Raw genomic sequence first — 22,020 nt, 5'->3', positions numbered from 1 at the left:
ATTCTTTTAATTTGAAATAATATTTTTATATATTGTATGTTTTATTTATTATAAAATACTTCATTTTTTATTTATATTGCATCTATCCAATGTGTACAAAATAAATATTTGAAATATTTATGACATTTAAAATTTTAATTACCTATATATTTTTTAAAATCAATTTATTTATTTTAATATGTCTAATTATTTAATCTAGTAAATATATTTGTACAATATTTACAAAAAAAATTGAATTTTTAAAATTTAGGGGTTTCTGTCACTTTTTAATTTTTATTAATCTAACTGATGAATTAAAGATTGACATATTTACAATTATAAATCCTCAATTTCTAGTAATGTAATGAGGAGTTATAATAGATATTTATCATGCATCTTTTAAAATCAACTAATTATAATAAAAAAATCGATCAAATGGTAAGTAGGTTTCACATTCCACTAACTCATTTCACTCACATTCTATTATAAAACTAATATAAAAAAGTAGACCATATATTCTACTAACTTTTCCAACTCACTGTTCTTCACATTTCGTAAAACCTGTGCCCATACGAAATGTGATATCTATTGTGGGACGGAGGGAGTAGTAATTGATAAGGCTCATTTGATACATAGTCTTTTTGGCATATTTTCATGTTTTAGAGGAGATAATGCACAATTCGTGAACTTAAGTGTGTAGAATGGCTGTTGGATCAATTAAATGATGCAAAGTGGCCAAGTAGATGCAAAAGAGGTGAAAAGCCGTCCAACTGATGAATGTGAGTATCATAAATTGATGGCATTGCAAAGTGTAAGAGAGAATAAGAAGATAGCGTTTTGCTACAGGAGCACAAAATGTCAAATTTGAATGAATGTGCTCTAGGGATTGGAGCTAGGAGCCTTCAAATAAATAGATAAGCATAGCAAAGAAGAAAGAGAGCTCTGCCACATTTTAGATACTCGTGGTTAGTTCCGAGGTGCCTGCGGAGGGAGTTCCTTCAATCCGTTAGCTCGGAGGAGGGAACGCTATAGTTCCTGCCATTTCCACCCGATCTTTAGCTTAGCACATTGTTCCGCCACTCTGATACAATCATTTATCTACTTTTTTTGCACATTTTCGTCCAATTTCGTGTTTATGTTCCCTTCAAAGCATGCTCTATTTTCTTAAGGTCTGCTCATCCATGGTGTTGCAATACTCTATTTAATACAACTTCCACCAACACCGAAATCTAAAAACTCCCAAAAACAGTTGCATTTACATTCAAAGCTGAAATTCACTATTATCATTGGGAATAGAAGATGGGTAGAGGCAGACACAGTATACTTGAGCAGCAACATTAAACGATCATTCAATTCGTTGAAGCTTTTTATCCGACTTATCAAACAATCTTTCACAATTGTTTGTGGCGTAAATTTACCCCGCATTTCGAATAGATCCGTGGTTATGCTTCGAATTAAAAACGAGGATCCCAACATGTTTGATCATCTTGTGAACAAATCTGTGAATTGGTACATCATTCCAGAGAAAGGTAGTTGTGTATGAGCTTGAACTTATGTATGAATAATTCATTCGATAGAGCCATAAGGAGTTTGATAATCTAGGACGTAAAGGAAACTTGTGTTTAGATTAATGAACGGTTAATTTTGCAGACGTATTGGTGTTTTGCAAAGAAAAAACTATATTTTTATCATGCCAAATTGAAAAACCACACTGCATGAAGCTGAAACTACAATAGAATGATCTATTACTATAGAAGTAGGTTTGATTTTGCTGAATTCTGTACTGCTCCAGACATGAAAGCCGACAAATAATAAAAAAAAGTCGAAACTCTTTCATACTCACCATCCCTGTTTAAGGAACCAACATTATCTGAACTAAAATATTATGATGGAAAACTGACTCTCTCACTCATAAGGTAGGACACATCTCAAATTCTGCCCTTGTTTAGGTTGGCACAGACACATCTCACATTCTGGATGAAAGGCAGCGAACCCGAATGCTTACACCCGCTGCTTGGCGACAACACCAAGTGCATGGCCTTTCTCATCCACAAGCCTAAAGCTAAAAAACAAGAACCAACCAGAGCAAGCATAGATCATCACCACCGAATACTCAACCTGATGCATCAACATAGAAAATCGGAATACATTTATCTCAATGTACGTAACGGAATATTGTCACGGAATTTTGGGGCATCAAAATGAATAGAGCAGTCATATGTTCAAGTCCTACTCATAGAGCATTTCCTAACAAGGAATGATAAGAGTTAACAACAAAAGAAAGTAATACTACAAACATTGACCCTTTGTAATAACAATCACCTTCGTAATGAAATACAGATATAGTAGAAACATCAATGTAATAACAATTACGCTGCAAAGGATGAAGAAAAAGTCACACAGGAGCCAACTCAGCCAAGGAGCATTAATGTTACCAACTACAAAACTCAAAGGAGTAATTCTCATAATAGTATCTCTCAAGATAGTATAGAGTAAAGTTACATGAATACGGTGTTAATAACTCAACTAGTTGGAAAGATATGCTAATCACTACATAAAGAACATAGTTGAGTACTTGCAATCTAGTAAAAAAATGGCACAAGCACATTCTCCACTCAGCCCAGTGGAAGTTATACATCAACTGCAATTGTCTCTCTTGATTTTAACATAGAAGGGGTGTTCGAGCGATGGTCAACACGCACTTGTTCTAACTGGCTAACTGCATTAAGACTAAAAGGCACAGTTGTTTCAAGAACACACAGAAACATATAATAATGCTTCAATATGTATGTGATACACATGAAAGTGGAGACAATTTGCCGAGGCTATCCGTGAAGGAAAGAGGGCCTTCTTGTATGGAGTTATAAATTCTTATTTACATTAAGCATTACAACTATTTTCTGCTTAAATGGTTTATGTAATTACAAACTCACTTTCTCTAATAGTATACTCCCTCCGTCCCCGATTAATTGTCACTCTTTTCCATTTCGGTCCGTCCCTAAATAATTGTCACACTTTATTTTTACCATAAATGGTAAGTAGTTCCCACATTCCACTAACTTACTTCACTCACATTTTATTATAAAACCAATATAAAAAGTGGGTCCCACATTCCACTAACTTTTTCAACCAACTTTTCTTTACATTTCTTAAAACCCATGCCCGGTCAAAGAGTGACAATTAATCGGGGACGGAGGGAGTATTTCAGAAACTGTTGTTAAACAAACACCACATTTATCAGCAAAGAAACATGAAAAACACAAAGACAAGCTTCCGCAACAGGGGAGAATACCAACAGTTATCATGATTGAACCCTCTTAACCACCAGGAACAGTACTTGTAAGCAGCCACAAGGTTACAGAAATACGCCGTTTTAGTATACAGCATAGGGAAATTGGAACCACATTAGAATCAGAAATAATTCTAGGAAGTTGCATATAAGCATTTTCCATTAAACAAGTTAATGGAAGTCTTACATCTTCTTCAGTTGTCCGATTTAATCAACGAAATATCTCCTAGTTCAATGAAGGTCATCGCACTCTTCTATCTGCATTACAACTAAATACCTTCAACTACAGTTCCAGAATAATCTAATAGGCAAGTTAATAACCAAAAGCTCACTCAGAATTCACTAGAGAAAGTGCTTGCACAATATCTGCATCAATTGTTCATCTTAAAACACGAAACCACAAACCAATTTAATGTGCTCAGGTATATATTACAATTCAAGCTGACAAACTAGCCCAATCACAATACGAGCATCAATTAAATCGAAACCCTAACCTGCAGGCAATGATCAGTTATCAACGATTACGCTCGGGAGGGAGAGGGCGATTGAATCCGCCGCGGCGGTTCATGTACTGGCGTGGCTGCCGCTTCGTGACTTTCCTCACCGCACCGACGTCGTTTCCTGCCACCGGCTTCCCCTTGGTGGAATCGAACCCCGCTGGAATGCCGAACATCTTCATCATCTCCATCTCATCCTCATCCATCAGATCCAGATCCTTGTTGCCATCATCAATTCCAGCAGAGGCGTTCTCCTTCTGCTTCTTATCCTTCGAAACGGCGTCGTCCTTGTCCTTGAGAACGACGTTGTCCTTGAGGCGCTTACGAGTAGGGGAGGTAGGGGAGCGAGAGCGAGAGCGAGAGCGGTGGTGGCGGTGTCGGTGGCGGTGGCGGTCCCTTTCGTCGGGAGAACGAGTTCGGGAGCGTGTGTGGCGGGATCTGGTTCGGTCGGGCGTGCGAGAGTGGGAGCGTCTGCTGCGGTCGCGGTCACGGTCTCGGTCGCGATCGCGATCGAGGTCACGGTCGTCGCGGATTCTTTTCCGGTCACGATCTCGGTCTCTGTTTCTATCTCTGTCCCTGTCGCGGCGGTCGCTCATGGCGGACGGCGGAGATTTGGGGATTTTGAAAGATTTTGGGTTTTGCGGAGCTAAACCTTGACAACCTAAAAGAGAATTGGCAACTGGGCTCAGCCCAATCCTACACGGGCAAGGTCACAAATAAACTGGTCCACTAACTTTATTGGATTAAGATATTTCGTTAAAGCGGGCTCTAAATTCAGGCCTGGCTCAGTATCAACTCAAATATGGTAAATAGTTACGAATCCTATATTTTTATGGGTAAAGCCATGTGACCATAATGTGGCTGGCCATAAATGACATTTCAGTAAATATAGGTATATTTGGATATTAATAATTTAATTGTCTCATTTAATGTTTAATTCAGCTGACAATACTACCCTTAGTTTTTAATTGTAGTTTCTTTTTAATTTATTTATTCCATTCTTTTTTTAGAGTCATTTGTTACTCAACTTTTTTTACTACTTTGTTTTTATTTTTATTATAGTATAGCATATTTAGGAATAAAGAGGAAGAAATTAGTGAGTAGGCTGTGATGACTATGTGGAATTACATTTCCTTAGTAGTGAGTAGTCTGTGATATAGTAACACCAAGGTTAAATGTATATATATTATATTTAAAATTAATTATAAATTTTAAAATATAGTAAATAATTATATTTGAATTATTTTGACAAATTATTATTATTATTATTGTTATTATTGTTATTATTATTATAGTATCAATTTCACTATAAATTAACAGTAAATTAATCTATAGTATAACTATTTGAATTGCTTTTATATCAATACATTGTTGTATTTACATGTAGTACTAGTTTTACCACCCGTGCTATGCACGGGACAAAAGATTTTTAAATAATAAAGATATATTAATAGCTAAATATATTAAAATAAAGTATATAAAGTAATAATCACTAATAAAGTATATAGAGTAAATATTTCGGATGCCATATAGAGTAAATAATATATAGTATAATTAAATTATTTTATTAAACAAGTGAATTTAAACATAAATACTCACTAATAAAAGAATTGAAATATCAGGAATATATTTATTATGATTCAAATTTAATTATTCAGTACATACTATTAAATAATCTGAATAAATTTTATTACCTCATTTTGAATAATCAAAATATGTACGTGTTTGATTACAAATAAGTGCATGTTGATTACTAAATAATTTTATAATAATTAAAGATTAGAATAGTTAAAATTGATAAAAATAATTAAATTACGTAACTAAAGTGTATTGTTAAATACTCCATATTCTACTACTACATAAGTAAATAAATACTCCATATTCTACTACATAAAGTATTTAATATTTGAGGATAGATTAGTCTTTAAAAAATTGTTACTCTCTATATGCATCAATTTCAACTATTAAGCATTAATTGCACAAAAATTTAATAATATTTTAAGATTATGGCTGGCCATAATATGGCTATTTAGCATCACTCTATTTTTATTATGTTTTAAACATGATTTAAGAATGTTTGTCATAAATTTTTATATTAATTTATCATTTTCAAAATATCTCATTACGGTTAATTTTTCAATAAAAATAATTATAGAATTTGAATATGCATGTTAAATACTTCCTCCGTCTCATAAAGATTTTGGGATGACATGAATTTTAATACATAGTTGGTAAAATATGAGAGAGATAGAAAAAATATTATTGGAGTATGTTTCTGGAGAATGAGGCTCACCTACAATGCAAAAATCTTAGACTTGTTTATTTTATATTTTTCACATATATTTATTATAAAATAAACATAATTAATGTTATTTAATCTCATTAGGGTTAGAAGTGGGTCCAGGGTTTCTCGTATACATACGTTTGCGTAACTGTACAAGTACGTGTAGGTGGAAACAACTTTTAGTAAACAAACCACAACAGTGTTAGGGTGCTAATCATAACGAGAGAGATCGACAAGTTATAGCTCGGCGATCAAGAGATCAGTATTCATCACTGGGGCTTCCTGTTGAGCAGACAAGGGTTTGGCGGGATTTTCTTTGAGAAAAAGTAAATAAATCAAGGATAAAGGGAGTCTTGTTATTTCTTAATGAATTATGAATACAAGGTCTCTTATTTATAAGACTTAAATCCTATGGTTGGTTCAATTCTCGTTTACATTATGGGAATGAACCAACAATGAAAACCCGCATTAAAGTTTATAATGCCGCTCGACTCATTAAAATATTAACTTCAAAATAAAATAACCTAATATGAAGTACTCCCACCTGGTCTTGATAGCGGTCTGGAGCCTTAGTTTTCTCCCACCGGATCCAGTCTCGGTTGGTTGATCTTGTTGGTCAATCTCCTCGGTTTGGGGCTTTTTTATCACTCTTCTTCCACGGTCTCAGTTGTGATGCTCTCGGTATCATCAGCAGGTGGTGGTGTGATCATTTCAAGCTGTATGTGTGCTTACCTTGCTTGTCGTAGTCCGATGATGGTTAAAAATCGTTTGGCAACGAAATATTTTATGAGAGTTTGGCCTAACGAGGATACAAAATGCAAATGCAAAGGCGGAAATTAAAATTATTCAAGCAAAGTAGCATTAGATCTTCCCCCAATTATTCAATGATTGTGTATGTTTTCAGACTTTCTCAACAGATCATGTGATATATATTGGGTCGAGAAGACACAATTTAAATGAACCAAACGTTGTAAACTGGGTCGAAAGAGTGTCTTTTCATCTATCTCAAGGATATCAAGCAAGGCCTAATTTTATAATTAGATGTTAAAATATAAGAATTAAAATAGATAAGATTGGTTTTATGATGACTAGTATTAACACCCGTGCTATGCACGGGTCATGTGATTTTCACTTAATGAATACAAATTCTAAATAATTCAACAAAAATAAGATTAATATAATTAAGTACATTTTTAGAAAAGGAAATGTATTTCTCTTGTCCCACTCTAATTCTTATTCGTTGTAGATTTTGTAGTATATTCTTATTTTGTGAGTTGAGTGGAGAATGAATAATAAGATAAAGAATAATTGGAGATAATGGTGTTTCCAATTAAGAAAATGTGTTATTTTGAATAACACTTTAGTAGATATATAGTACTCCATAAAAATGTTTCAAAAAAACAAAAACAAAAAAACAAATGCTAATTATAGTACTCCGTCAGTCCCATTGAAGATGACTCATTTTTCTTTTTGATTTGTCCCAACTAAGATGACATATTACTAAAATTGGAAACATCTTTTATCTCTACTTTATTATCTCTCTTATTTTGTTCTCTCCACTTAACACACAAAATAAAGTCGCATAAAATCTTGTGTCATCTAAGAAAGCGGTCATCTTCCTTGAGATGTAGACTATTTTTCAAATTTCAAATAAAAACATTACAATCATGCTTTATCCACGGGTATGCTAATGCACAACATGTATACTTAAATACAAACTTAACTTAGAATAATAACAATGAAGCAATAGTTAATGCGCTTCAATTGCCCGAAACAAAATTCTACTCCCTCCGTCCGCCATTAGGAGTCCCACTTCATGGAGGCACGGGTTTTAAGAAATGTTAAGAAATGTGAGTGGAAAAAAGTTGGTGAAATAGGGGTCCCACTTGTATATATTAATTTTAAATGAAATGTGAGTGAAATGAGTTAGTGGAAGGTGGGACCCTATTACCATTTATGGAAAAACGGGACTTCTATTCGCGGACGGAGGAAGTATAATAATACTTGTATCACCAAACGCTTCGTTAAAATCTTTCACCACCAATATCGCAACCTCAAACACAGTCGGTAGGTATAAGTTCTTCCATCTCTACCTCTCTTATAAACAACCTTAAATTTACATCTTGTCTTCTTTCTTGGTCAATCTTTTGCTTTGCTATTAGAGACTTAATACCTAATAGGCTAATACAATAAACACATAGTAATAATTACCTACATAAAAAATATTTTTCATTACATTAACCTAAAATTTAATTAATTGAAAATATGTATACTAAATTAATATGTCAAAAATAGATAAATGTGAAAAAAGTAAAATCATTTCATTCAAGAATTAATGGAAAAAAAGTTGTGCTTGATTGAACAATATTAACATGATTCATAATGTTAATATTCATTTACAACAAAAAAGCGATAATAAATAGTGCCTTCATCTTGAATTAAAGTTGATAAATCCAAATTAGTTCACATTAGATGAATTCTTTTCTTCTATAACAATATCACTTATAGTTATAGGACTCTAAACGGATCCAGCTACATCAACTACAAAAGATTGGTACAATAAAAGATTTACCAGAAAAAAAATTATAAAGAAAATTGATGAAAATAAATTATTATATTGGATTGAACAAAATTTAACCTATTCACAATTTTAATATTATTCACAACAAAAAATTGCTAGTAAATAGTGATATCAATTAATTAGTCTGATTCACATTAGATGAATTCTTTTTACATAACAATATCACATATAATTATCGAACTCTAAATAGATCGAATTACATCAGTTACAAAAAAAAATATGATATAACCCATTCATAATGTCAATATTATTAAAAAATTGCTAATAAATAGTAGTGTCACTAATAATTAGTCTGATTCACATTAGATAAATTCTTACATCTATAAGAACAATGCTCATAATTATTGGACTATAAACAGATCGAACTACATTATCTACGTAAAAATGAGATACATTCAAGAGAAACAACAATCTTTCAATCTTTATGGTAACCCACGTGCATGCACATATGTTTTACTTCAAAATAATTTATTGCTTTAATTTCCTCAAACATGTATAAAAATGAATTTATTTATATAAATTTGTTGGAAATCCCACCAATTTCGACCATATTATCTTTTTGGTCGGCCTTAGAATTTTCATAAATAAATTGAAGTAGCAACAATCAAAGATTAATAAATAATTTCATTTTCCATGATTAATAACGATAAGTATTTTATTAATAGTTATATTCCATAAAACAATACTCTTAATTTGGATCATTTCCTATTCTCATTCTAATAAAATATTAAAAAATCAATAAAAGTATTATTCAATAAAACTATAATACAAACAATATTAATATTGGACCAATCATAAATTCATAGCCATAAAAAATTGAATCAACCCATTAATATGCAAGAAAAAATAAAATGACATACTTGATGAATATGAAATTCATAGGAGTATAAAACATTCCAAAATATCAAACCCCCAATGGAGTAACAGATGCAAGCACGCCTTTCATTTTTCTCTCTCTGTAAAATGTTACAGTACAACTTTCTTGCATCCATTAACCTTAAAATTTTTAAAATAATAGTCTTCCTCCCTCAAGGAATCCGGATGCGGCCCCTCCTGGAATCCCACCATCCTCTACATCTGTAACGCCGCTCCTCCCCGGCAATAGTGTTCTTGGTAATTTGGGCAGTGGTGGTTGAAATTGGAATCTGAATCTTGAAAATAACCAAAATCTTTTTCTTCATCATGTTGATGTGTGTCTTCTCTCATATCTTGTTTCGATTTCTACTCTTAGTCGGACTGAGCTTTTGCCCAAGGAGTGTTTGGATAATGATGCTATGGAAAACTTGAACTGGTATTTGTAGAAGTTTAAAACTTCATTGAGAAGCCAGTTTCTTTACATTGTATTGGACCATATATTTGTCCAATAAAATTTGCCTTTTAATTTAATCAATGCTCTAGCAGCTTTACAATTCAACAGAACCGAGACTTTGGTACTAACCAGAATTATTCGGGACTTTGATACTAAACAAAACTTGTTTTATGCATAAAATTAATTTAATATAATATCAATGACGTTAATGAAGTTTCCCGACTCATCTCACTTTTATTATTATATTTCAAATATTAATTAAGTAGAATTTATATTAACAGATTTTAAAATTGTATTGTTCATGCTAATTTGCCAACATATACACAATAAATTAAATAGTTCATTACTTCATAGCATATATAAATTTGTTGCATTTCAATATTAAACAAACATACGACATTTAATGGAATTCATTATAATAATATTAAAAACATTTAATGGAATTATAAAATAGAATTATCATATTAGAAGACAGGTAAGAGCATTGGAAATATAATTACTGTCAGCTTTTTTTTGGATATAAGGAAGATTTCGTTTTGGTAAATCAATTAAAATAAGGCTTTTTTATAGCTGCTATTCACAATACATAGGTTCTGTTTTCTATGGTGGCATAAATTTTTTTTTGGTATATGACTGCAGTTAAAGGAAATAATTATAGTGCATGCTCATAAAAGTACAAGTCAAAGTTTTCGTGTATTTTATAACGGTTCCCGCCAAAACAGTCCTCAATGGCAATCTTGTTATTTTTAAGACAACTCTTAGTTTATATAGTGATAGATTTCATAAATATAAAATGCATGCATTGGAAAGAGGGAAAGGCGATGGAATCCAGCGTTGAAACTAGGGCTGGGAAAAAATATCGAAAAAATGATATATCGCTCGTATCGTATTGAAAAATATTGAAAAATTATCGAATTTTCGATATATCGTAATTTTCGATACGATACGATACCGTATCGTAAGTTTTCGATACGATAACGATATGAATTTCCTTATATCGCGATATATCGTTTTATATCGAATATACGATATATATCGATATTTTCGATATATCGTTTTATATCGAATATACGATATATATCGTATATATCGAAACATATTGAAATTCAATACATATTAAAATTTAAAATTATAAATATATATAAATCCATTTAATTGTACTTGGTTGTGTTGTATTTTGATTATTGAGATAAGAACACTATTAATTTTTGACTAAAGTCCCAAAATGGTCCTTAACATATTGCGTTTTTTTGATTTTGGTCCAAAACATTATCTTTTGAATTATTCGATCCCTCACATTTGAAATCGGATCACATTTGGTCCATTTTGGACGGTTCCGTCAAATTTTTTACGGTTTTAATTACCGGGTCACAATTCCGTCACTAACTGGGAGAAACTGATCCGTCACAAATCTGACACTAATCTGTCATTAATCCGATACTAATCCGTCACTAATACGCTAATTAGCCTAATTAACCCAATTACTTACCAAAAACTCTGTTGTTTAAAATAAGAAAATAGAAAGATAAAATGATGATAGGCAATTGGCAAAGACAAGCTTCACAAATTCACAACCATTCATATAATTTTGAATATATTATGCAAAGAAAGCAAAATTTCCAAGTTCAGAAATCAACTGCATATTTTTCTACGGTAAGCACTCAAAATTATGTTGGCTCCAACCTATCTAAATATTTGTATATGAATTTAAAGATGTAAATTGATGGGTTAATAAATTTTGGGGAAAATAACTGCTGATGAAGGTTCTCAAACCGAGGGATTTAAAGAGGTGAGCAATTGATGAACGTGTACAGCTTCTAGTATAAGATGAACAGAAAATGGTGGTGGGAGAGAGATGAATCGTAGAGATGGTACTGGGGTTACAGTTGAATCGAAGATGATGGTGAGAGAGAGAAGAATTGTAGAGATGGAGAGAGATGAATCGCAGGTGATGGTGGGAGAGAGATGAATCGCGTAGATGGAGAAGGGAAGCGTGATTTTACAAATGAGAATTACGTGCTAGGGCAACAAATTTCAGGGATATGGAAGTAATTCTATATTACTAATCTGGTTGGAATTTCTAGACTGTTAAATAAAACCACCACTTTATTGGGTTATATTAACAAGGTAAAACATGAAAATGAAGATGGGCATGACCGGGCCAGAGTAATTCTATATCACTAATGACGGATTAGTGACGAGTTAGTGACGAGTCAGTGTCTCCCGGTTAGTGACGAATTAGTGACGGATTTATGACCCGATAATTAAACCCGTCAAAAATTTGACGGAACCGTCCAAAATGGACCAAATGTGATCCGATTTTAAATGTGAGGAACCGAATAATTTCAAAAGATAATGTTTTGGACCAAAATAAAAAAAACGCAATATGTTAAGTACCATTTTAGGACTTTAGTCTTAATTTTATTGTGTTGAAGTTTTATTAATTTTTGTGTGAATTTTAAGTTTTGAAATACAGGTATTCGATACGATATCGATATTTCAATATATCGTACCGAAATTCGATATATCGATATATCAAATTTCGGTACGATATATCGATACGATAACGATATTGATATTATCCATATCGAAAGTTCGATATATCGAAATTCGCTATATCGAAACTTTCGATACGATAACGATATGAAATTCTTTCATATCGATATTTTCGATACGATATACGATACAACGTTTTCGGTACGATATCTCGTATCGACCCACCCCTAGTTGAAACACATAGAGCATACAGTGAGAGAAGCATGCCTCCTGTGCTTTAAAAAATTAAAGGATCTAATTATGTTTGTTTATATTTTTGAGATATACTATCATCAAACGTCTCAAAATTAACGAACGTTCAACTATTGCTTCTTGTGTTTCGATTTATGTGATACAAGAATAAAAAACCAAAGAAGTTAAGAATACATGATTTATGCATAACTCAATAGTAACATATTTGTAAATTGTAAAAAGTATGGGATGAAGAAAACTTTATAATCAAATAATAAGCCTAAAACTACTTGATTGATATTTAAAGTTGTAAAAGCAAAAGGAGGCATGCAAATATTTGAATTACTTGTAGACTAAAATCCCAAAATGGTCCTTAATATGCGTTTTTTTATTTTGGTCCAAAATATTATCTTTTGAATTATTCGGTCCCTCACATTTGAAATCGGATCACATTAGGTCCATTTTGGACGGTTCCGTCAATTTTTTGACGGCTTTAATTACCGGGTCACAAGTCCGTCACTAATCCGTCACAAATCACCTAAAAACTTATTACTTGGATTTTATCGTCATATTTTGATTCGTTAAACCTTATAAACGTACGTAACATTTTGTATAATTCTAAGCTAGAAATCATCCAAAATTATTGGTAAATTTGCTAGAAACTCCATAGTATTTTTTTGATTGATCGATCAAAACATAAAACAATCAAAAGATCATGCAAATTCAAGTCAAATTCAAATCAAGAGCCAAATAAAATGAGTTTTGATTTTACAAAAACATCAAATTTAAAAATCACCTAACAATAACTCCAACCGCCATTAGTTTCATCACGCCTTGTAGCACAAAAACTGGTGGTGGCCGTGGAGATGGTGGCCGTGGTGCTCTGCCGTCTCCTTGTCGATCAAGCAGGGGATGTTGATCGGACCTTTCTGATCGAAACCGTACTCCTCCTCCGACGCCTTGAGCATCTGCGTGAACAGCGGGTGGTTCACTGATACGACCCTTTGTCGTATCCCTTTCTCCGGCGTCCTAGCGTAGGATCGGCGGAGGCGAAGATCTGGCTGTGCACGGAAGTCCTCTCCGTCGGGCAGCGCAGAATCTAAGTTACAGATAATTCTCCGGCGTCCTGCAACAGGATCGGCGGTGGCTCTAGTTCTTGCTGTGCGCGGAACTCCTCCGTCGGGCAGCGATGGAACTAGTGTTTGATTAATTCACGTTGGGTGTGGGCAAATAATATATTTTCATTCATGATCCTTCAAATGATTACATTCTTCCCTATTTATAATACTAAATCCTAACTTACCGAACAAGAAAATAATATATGAAAAGATACTATGAATCATAAGATAACTAAATAAAAGATATGGAATATATGGAAAGATATCGTATCAACTCCCCCACGGTTAAAAACCACCTTGTCCTCAAGGTGAGAACCACGAAGCTACGAAGAGAGTTGAAAGCCGACTTTGGCGAGACATCTCCTCCTGGATCAAACACACGCCAAATAGGCAAACGTCTCCCGACATAGTAATCCTCATCAACGTCCTGAACATATGTGAAGACAACTGGTTTTGCCGGCATGTTTAGCCCGATATTAAATGTCTTTGTGGCTAGCAAGCACTTCATAACTCCTCCATGTGCCAGCTCCTTATCATTATCCGTCAGCATATTCATAGCATTCCAGAGAACATTGACAATGCGCAGTTTCAAATCCTCAACTTGGAGATCCAATGCTTCCGTGTGCATAGCAAGAAATTCCCAATTTCGTTTACTAAAACGGACACAAATACCAGGGTCGAAAGCACACAAACGAATCAACGTGATCCTCTTAATTATATCATCTTCTTGAATACCAATCCCTGCTTCAAATTGCTCCCCTAGTTTACTCACTCCATCATCTGCTGACAAGTAACCAATGTCACTTCCAACATCAGCATCCACTTCTGCTTCACATTCTATATCCTCTTCATGGAAAGCTTCCCGCAGCTGTGTCACCTTCTCCTTGTGCTTTTTCGACTGCTCGTGATTCTTCCATTGTTTATCACTCCTGAACTTCTTGCTACATGCTACACAGTAGAATTCGTTCTTCTTTTCCTCCAAGGCATCTTCGCTCTCATCCTCCTCCTCGACCTCCTCTACTTTAGCCCACTCAGGTTCCTCATAATTCCTAGCCTTCTCAGCTCTCTGTCTCTCGAACTCTTTCTGCCTCTGTTTCTCCTCCTCTCTCTTTCTCTCCATCTCCAATTCCTTATGTGTTGGAACACGAAGATCATCAATCTTCCCATCATATGCCCCGGCGAGCACTTGCCGCGGCGTATTGTCGGTCTTGACGATCGCTTGTAGGGGCTCGTCTGGATAAGGAGAACAAACCTTGAGACTGGAAATATTGGGCAGACCACGCTGCTTCCCCGAATCAATAAACTTGCTGGACTGTTGAGGCGGGTGCGTGGCAACGGCAGATAACGGAGCTGTGCGGTGACTCAGACGTCGCTCAGACATCGAAGGCAGCAAGGTCTGAGGGCAGCGATTGTTGGGCGGATCCCCACGACTAGGCGGACCCAGTGGCTGATCATAATCCGAATATCCACGCGATGGTTCCCAACAAGAGGGCTGCCACGACTGTGGTGGGTCGTAACAAGTGGCTGGCCGATTAAACTGCTGATCATACCCGCCTATTTGTTGACAATGTTGTTGATATCTTGGAGGGTCCCAACATGAACCCCTGTCATTTCTCCCCTCGCGACGATATCGATCTCTCTGCCTATCAAAATTGTGTCGCACATCTTCCAAAAATTCGTGCCACGTGACGCAGTCAATATTTGCACAATAATTAAACACCCACTCCGAAGCCGGGGGGTTGAACAACATAACCGCGTAGTGAAGGCGCTGAGCATCGGGTATCCTCATATGATTAAAATAATACTGAACCCTGGGGATCCAGTTTGTCGCGTCGCTACCATCAAACCGAGGCGGCTTCATAGAGATCTGATTCTTATCAAACCCCGCAGCAGTCGATTGATAACGCTGGGGTGGATCCCAACACGACGTCTCGAATTGCTGCGGAAAACCACCGCCATGTGTACGAGCGAATCGATTTCCCGGTGCATCCCAGGCCGACGCACCCCTGGTCCTCTCTCCGCGACGTCTCCTGTCGTCCATAGACATATCGCGCATGCAAAAATTAGGGTGTCTGGCACGACCCCCTTTCTCGCTCGCTTTCGTTCGCCTAAATTCCTCATACTCCGCTTCATCTCCATCCTCCAACCCTAGAGGGGGTTCCGTCTCCCTCGGCACGATCGGATCCAGATACTCGAAGCGCCGATCCGCCTCCTCCCTCCATAGATCAAATTTATCCAACTTATCCAGTAATCGATCCAACTTCCCATTCATGTAATCGTCATGCATCGACTCGTCGTTCGGACGAATCTCCAAGTCTCCGTCATCTAACTGCGGGCGATGAGGGACCCCAAAATTGCGACGTTCAACGGGTAGTTGACGGCGCGGCACACCAGGTGTGAATGAGTCAGGGCGTGAAGAACCCCAGCCCATTGTACTGTTGTTAAAACGTCTCATGAGCACACACGATGAAAGCACCAGATGATACGACCCTTTGTCGTATCCCTTTCTCCGGCGTCCTAGCGTAGGATCGGCGGAGGCGAAGATCTGGCTGTGCGCAGAAGTCCTCTCCGTCGGGCAGCGCAGAATCTAAGTTACAGATAATTCTCCGGCGTCCTGCAACAGGATCGGCGGTGGCTCTAGTTCTTGCTGTGCGCGGAACTCCTCCGTCGGGCAGCGATGGAACTAGTGTTTGATTAATTCACGTTGGGTGTGGGCAAATAATATATTTTCATTCATGATCCTTCAAATGATTACATTCTTCCCTATTTATAATACTAAATCCTAACTTACCGAACAAGAAAATAATATATGAAAAGATACTATGAATCATAAGATAACTAAATAAAAGATATGGAATATATGGAAAGATATCGTATCATTCACGTACATCACCGGAATCACAAACCGCTGCTGCTCGCCGCCATGCCCCACCATCACCGCCAGATACCCCTTCGGAATGCTCCGCCGCCCGTCGTGGTGGTGGAAGTGAATGTGCGGCATGTTTTCGAGATTCAGTTTAACCAAATCGATGTGAAATTGATTCAATCTAACCAAATCGATGTGAAATTGATGCGCAAAATTAAATGCAGAGACGAATCGACGGATGCTAGATAGAGAAAGGCCAGGGATCGGAGGCGGAGACGGCGAGTTTGAAGGTGGTTAGGGTGGAATCGGTGAGAGATCTAGGGATGTTGCTCATGGTAGATGATTGCTCTTGAACTGAAACGCATGAATTGGATTGAGAATTTTAAGCTTTAATTTTGCTTATATAGATAGAGAGAGAGAGATTGTGTAGGGTTTGTTTCTGGTTTTGGATTCTGAGTTTATACGCCAAGAATCATACTATTGTTTCTCTCTCATTAGTGACGGATTTGTGACGGATTTGTGACGGATCAGTTTCTCCCAGTTAGTGACGGATTAGTGACGGATTAGTGACCCGGTAATTAAAACCGTCAAAAAATTGACGGAACCATCTAAAATGAACTAAATGAGATCCGATTTCAAATGTGAGGGACCGAATAATTCAAAAGATAATGTTTTGGACCAAAATAAAAAAACGCAATATGTTAAGGATCATTTTGGGACTTTAGTCTTACTTGTATATGGCAATTGAAATTTTGAAAAGTGTATTTCACTCAAAGGCATTTGTAAGCATTATGAATTCCATAGTCCAAACCGAACTCACCAATTTAATGCTGCAAATGTGATTTGCTCCATGAAAATTCCTTGTCAATACAACTGTAAATGGGGGCACATCATTTTTCTAATAATTTTCCCAAAAGCTTAGGGCTTGGGAGTATTTTTTCTTGGCCAACCACTCCAATCATTTAGTTTTTGGTTACTATTACTAAACATATATACAATCCACATAGACACAACACACACTTATATTTGATTCTTTTCCCCAACCCAAGTAGAATTAGTAGTACTTGTGTTCCTGTCCTGTTATGAAACAAAGAAACACATTCTTTTCTTCCCTACCAAAAGCATGAGATACATTCGGACAGGGAGCTTGAAGAGGCTCTTCTCCCTCAAACGCCACGCCTTCGAGGAAGACTTGCAAGACGAGAAGCCCCCGGAGAGTCTCCAGAAGCCCACGTGGAAATGCTACTCGTACGACGAAATCTCCTCCGCCACCAACGCCTTCTCCGCGGATAACATGGTGGGGAAGGGCGGGTTCGCAGAGGTCTACAGAGGAGTTCTTCAAAACGGGCAGGCAATCGCGGTGAAGCGCCTGACCAAGGCCCCAAACGACGAGCGGAAAGAGAAGGAGTTCTTGACCGAAATCGGAACCTTAGCACACGTTTCCCATCCCAACGTCACGCCCCTCCTCGGCTGCTGCATCGACAACGGCCTTTACCTCATTTTCCACTTCTCCTCCAAAGGCTCTGTTGCTTCTCTTCTTCATGGTAAGAAGTACTACTATACAACTCTTTTTTTTTTTTTTTTAAATAAAAATAAAAATTCTTACAACTTTTCCTTGTGTAACTACTAATTAGATGAGAAACTGCCTGCATTGGACTGGACAACAAGGTACAAAATTGCAATTGGAACTGCAAAAGGGATACACTATTTACACAACAATTGTCCAAGGAGAATAATTCACAGAGACATTAAGTCTTCCAATATTTTACTAGATGAAGATTTTGAGCCACAGGTGTAGTAACTAACCACTAACCAACCATTTTGTTACCAAAAAAACAAAACAAAAACTAAAATATTGATTCATGACCCCTCTGTTTCAGATATCAGATTTCGGGCTAGCAAAATGGCTTCCGTCGCAATGGAGCCATCACTCCATTGCTCCAATAGAAGGAACATTTGGGTGCAAATAAATTAATTGCAAAAATTGAAAGCAAGTGTAGTATAATCAATTAAAGTTGTGGGTTGTTGTTGGTAGGCATTTGGCACCGGAGTATTTCATGCACGGAGTTGTGGACGAGAAGACAGACGTGTTTGCGTTCGGTGTATTCTTGCTAGAGCTTGTTTCTGGCAAGAGGCCTGTTGATAGTTCCCACCAAAGCTTGCATAGCTGGGTGGGTAACTATCATTTCTCAAACCTTAATACTACGTCGTTTTGTTTTGTTTTGTTTTATTTTGTTTTATCGTACTTATTTGTTATTCTCTGATGGTGAGCTAGGCCAAGCCTATACTGAGCCGAGGAGATTTGAAAGAGGTCATTGATCCGAGGCTCGGTGACGACTACAACATCGTCCACCTCAGCCGGCTCGCCTTTGCAGCCTCTCTCTGCATACGCGCGTCTCCAATTTGGCGCCCCACCATTACTGAGGTAATGAAATGTGTTTTCCTCGGCAATTTCAAGCTTTATTTACGCGATGAAATGACAAAGGTTTTCTATTTAACTCCGTCCAACTCTAAGTGAACCATTTTCCTTTTTGGGACGTCCCACTCTAAATGACACATTTCTAAAATAGAAACATAATTTTCTCTACCTTTTCCATCTCTTGTTTTATTCTCTCCATTTAACTCACAAAACAACACTACATAAAATCTCGTGCCGAAATAGAAATGTTCCACTAATGAAGCATCACTAGTATTTTTTAATTGAATTTGATCCTTGTCTTTGAAATTTGAATATCATAGCAAGTAGCATTAGTTTTTTTTCATTGTGATAACTTTATTAAAGGCTTAGAAAAATTAAGCATGAGAATTGTAGTGACAGATAAATTGTAGCCTAATTCCGTGCCATTTAGATGTGTTGAAATTAGAGAAAATGACATTAATTAATAAATCAATTAATTTGGCACGCCTGCTTAATTTAATCGTTTTAGAACTCTGTTCAAGATCTCTGCCGACTATGAATTTTTGGTATCATCCAAAGATTTGATTATTATCTAAAAGTAAAACTTTTAACATCATATGACTAATGCATGCATCACCTATATTTATGTGAATTAATTTATCTTCTTTTGATGTCCGTGTCTCACCTAACTAAAATCTTTATGCTTTTATTAGGCAATAATATGCAATTTGCAGGTTAAAACCTTAATTAAAGGGTCTACTTAATTTTGTTAAGTAGTTTAATTTCACTCAAGAAAAGGTAAAGAATCAACCCAATTTTGTTTGGACAAGAACAATTCCATCTACAGTATATGAATACAATACCAATTTCATGATTAATCAATTGTTCTAACGATAACACTGTCTGCTCCATTTGATACGATCCAGCAATGCTATCAGTTTTGTCTTAACCTTTGTTTCCATTTATGTGTCTGACTTGTGTAAACTTTTTCAGATACCTTCTATGATATTGATGAGAATATATTCTACTTAATTATTGTTACAAATAAATCATACTCCCTCCGTCCCAAAAAATGACCATTTCCTTGGGCGGCGCAACATTTTATGTAACTTTATTTTGTGTGTTAATTGGAGAGAGTAGAGAGAAAACAAAGTAGAGATAAAAGTGTTTTTGTTGTTAGTAATGAGTCATTTTGGTTGGGACAAATGAAAAAAGAAAGTGAGTCATCTTCAGTGGGGCGGAGTAAATAAAATTTAGTGCTGCCAATGTGGACAGGTGGTGGAGGTTATATCATCGGAGGAGGAAATCGACCCCGAGAAATGGAAAATTCCGGAGGAAGAAGAAGACCGTGAAGAGTTCTGGGGGTTCGAGGATCTTGAGTGCGAATGTGAATATGAATGCAACACCTCTTCATCTTCAAACTCCCAACACGACGACTCGATCTCAACAGGGAGTTCGTACAATAGGAGGAACAAGTGTTATTAGATTCAAGTTGTGAATATGAAAATAAAATGTAAGAAATGTAGCTAGTATTGTTACATGTAACAAGATCATATATGTTTTTATTTTTTTTTTCTTCTTGTTGTAGACACTATTAAGTCTATAATGTAGCTATGCTATGGCAATTTTGATCAATCGAATCTTTGGGCAATTTTCATCCCACAAATATTCAAAAAAATTTGAATTAAATTGGAAGTTATGAATGTTGTGAATGTGAAGGTGTGGGGTAGTGATAGGACTACACAAGACATGCCAACTAGTGTGTGTGTGAGTGAGGATAAGTTGTAATAATAATGGAAAGAGGGCAACCAGTTCCAGCATTATATGTCGGGATTCAGGAAATGAAAAAGGGAATTATTTAATGATAATTGTAATGGCTTGAAAAATACTCATTGGGGAGGGAGGAATATATTCTCATTGAAATGCTCTAACGTGATGGGAGATTGACTCAATCTAAAGCTTTCTTAATTTTGTTACCGGAGTGATTAGCTTTTAATTTGACTGTGTAAAGAAAGTGGGGTTTGATTAATTCAAAAGAGAAACATGCTATTTTATGTTTTTGGATTGTTTATAGTGCCAATTACTCTATTCTAGGCGAGAATAATGCAATTTGGTGGAGCCTAGGCATATTAGATTTATGATATCTAAATGTGCCACACTCGCGCCACAAAAAATAGTCTCATTTATGGACGACACAGTTTTAATAAAAAATTAGTAAAGTAAGAAAGATGAGAAGAACAAAAGGATAAAGTAAGAGAAATAAGAAGAAAAAATAGGTAAAATATGAGAGAGGAGAAAAAGTGAGAAAAAGTATGAGAGAGAAACTTTCTATTCAGTTTTATACATATGTTAATTGAGTTTTATAGTATAGTATGTAACATGAATTCTTTCTTTTTATATTAATTTTATAGTAGTAATAAAATATGAGTGAAATGAAATGGTTGAATTTGAAGTTTATATACCAAAATTAATAGTATAAATAAAATAAATATGTAATAATGAAAACATTAAAATACTACTCATATGTCCCAATTTAAATGACATATTTCTTAAAATATAACCATCACTCTTTCTAATTGATATTTCTAACTTTTAATCTCTATCCACGTGACTCACAAAAGACTATCTAAAATAAAACCAGCCTTTTATTAGATTACTTCTTCCATTTAGTATCAGAAACCTTCAATCGGCTCGTCATCTAGGGTTGAGAGCTAGGAATTTCTTGAGGGAGTCACTATTGGAAAAATACAAATTTTAATTACCCATCCTCAATTTGTTGTCACTTCTTTTATTATCCCTAAAAATTGAGTCACTTGTTTTATGCATTCGTTTCGAAAGAGTCTACATTATTATCGCTTCTACTCTACTATTTACCCACTCTAACTATTTTTTACGACTTTTTTTAAAACGAGTGCAAAAAAAAATGACTCAACTTTCTTAGAATAGAAAGAGAATGATTTTCCGAGAGGTTA

The 22,020-nt window shown here is 35.5% G+C and overlaps 2 protein-coding genes across 9 annotated transcripts; one reads left to right on the top strand and one right to left on the bottom strand.

Moving 5' to 3' along the window:
• Positions 1-1,695: 1,695 nt before the first annotated feature.
• LOC121750716 (U4/U6.U5 small nuclear ribonucleoprotein 27 kDa protein-like) lies at positions 1,696-4,412 on the bottom strand. 8 transcript variants are annotated; one of them, XR_006039925.1, is made up of 3 exons: positions 3,763-4,412; positions 3,456-3,526; positions 1,696-2,097 (listed from the first exon to the last, which is right to left on the bottom strand). XR_006039925.1 is itself a non-coding variant. In XM_042145309.1 (2 exons), the coding sequence occupies exon 1, from the start codon at positions 4,359-4,361 to the stop codon at positions 3,783-3,785; it is 579 nt and encodes a 192-aa protein (XP_042001243.1). In that variant the 5' UTR covers positions 4,362-4,412; the 3' UTR covers positions 1,696-2,097; positions 3,763-3,782. The 8 variants fall into 8 exon arrangements, 4 of the variants coding, with proteins under 4 accessions (XP_042001243.1, XP_042001247.1, XP_042001244.1 ...); XR_006039928.1 differs by having other exon boundaries at positions 1,696-2,041; XR_006039926.1 differs by lacking the exon at positions 1,696-2,097 and adding an exon at positions 2,423-2,709.
• Positions 4,413-17,623: 13,211 nt separating this feature from the next.
• LOC121750988 (probable receptor-like serine/threonine-protein kinase At5g57670) lies at positions 17,624-20,683 on the top strand. Its single transcript, XM_042145693.1, has 6 exons — positions 17,624-18,194; positions 18,285-18,442; positions 18,531-18,610; positions 18,686-18,821; positions 18,926-19,075; positions 20,324-20,683. The coding sequence occupies exons 1-6, from the start codon at positions 17,774-17,776 to the stop codon at positions 20,531-20,533; spliced, it is 1,155 nt and encodes a 384-aa protein (XP_042001627.1). The 5' UTR covers positions 17,624-17,773; the 3' UTR covers positions 20,534-20,683.
• The last annotated feature ends 1,337 nt before the right edge of the window (positions 20,684-22,020 follow it).

Source organism: Salvia splendens, chromosome 10, assembly GCF_004379255.2.
Source record: "Salvia splendens isolate huo1 chromosome 10, SspV2, whole genome shotgun sequence".
Lineage (NCBI taxonomy): Eukaryota > Viridiplantae > Streptophyta > Magnoliopsida > Lamiales > Lamiaceae > Salvia > Salvia splendens.
This window is presented reverse-complemented; position numbering and strand designations above follow the sequence as displayed.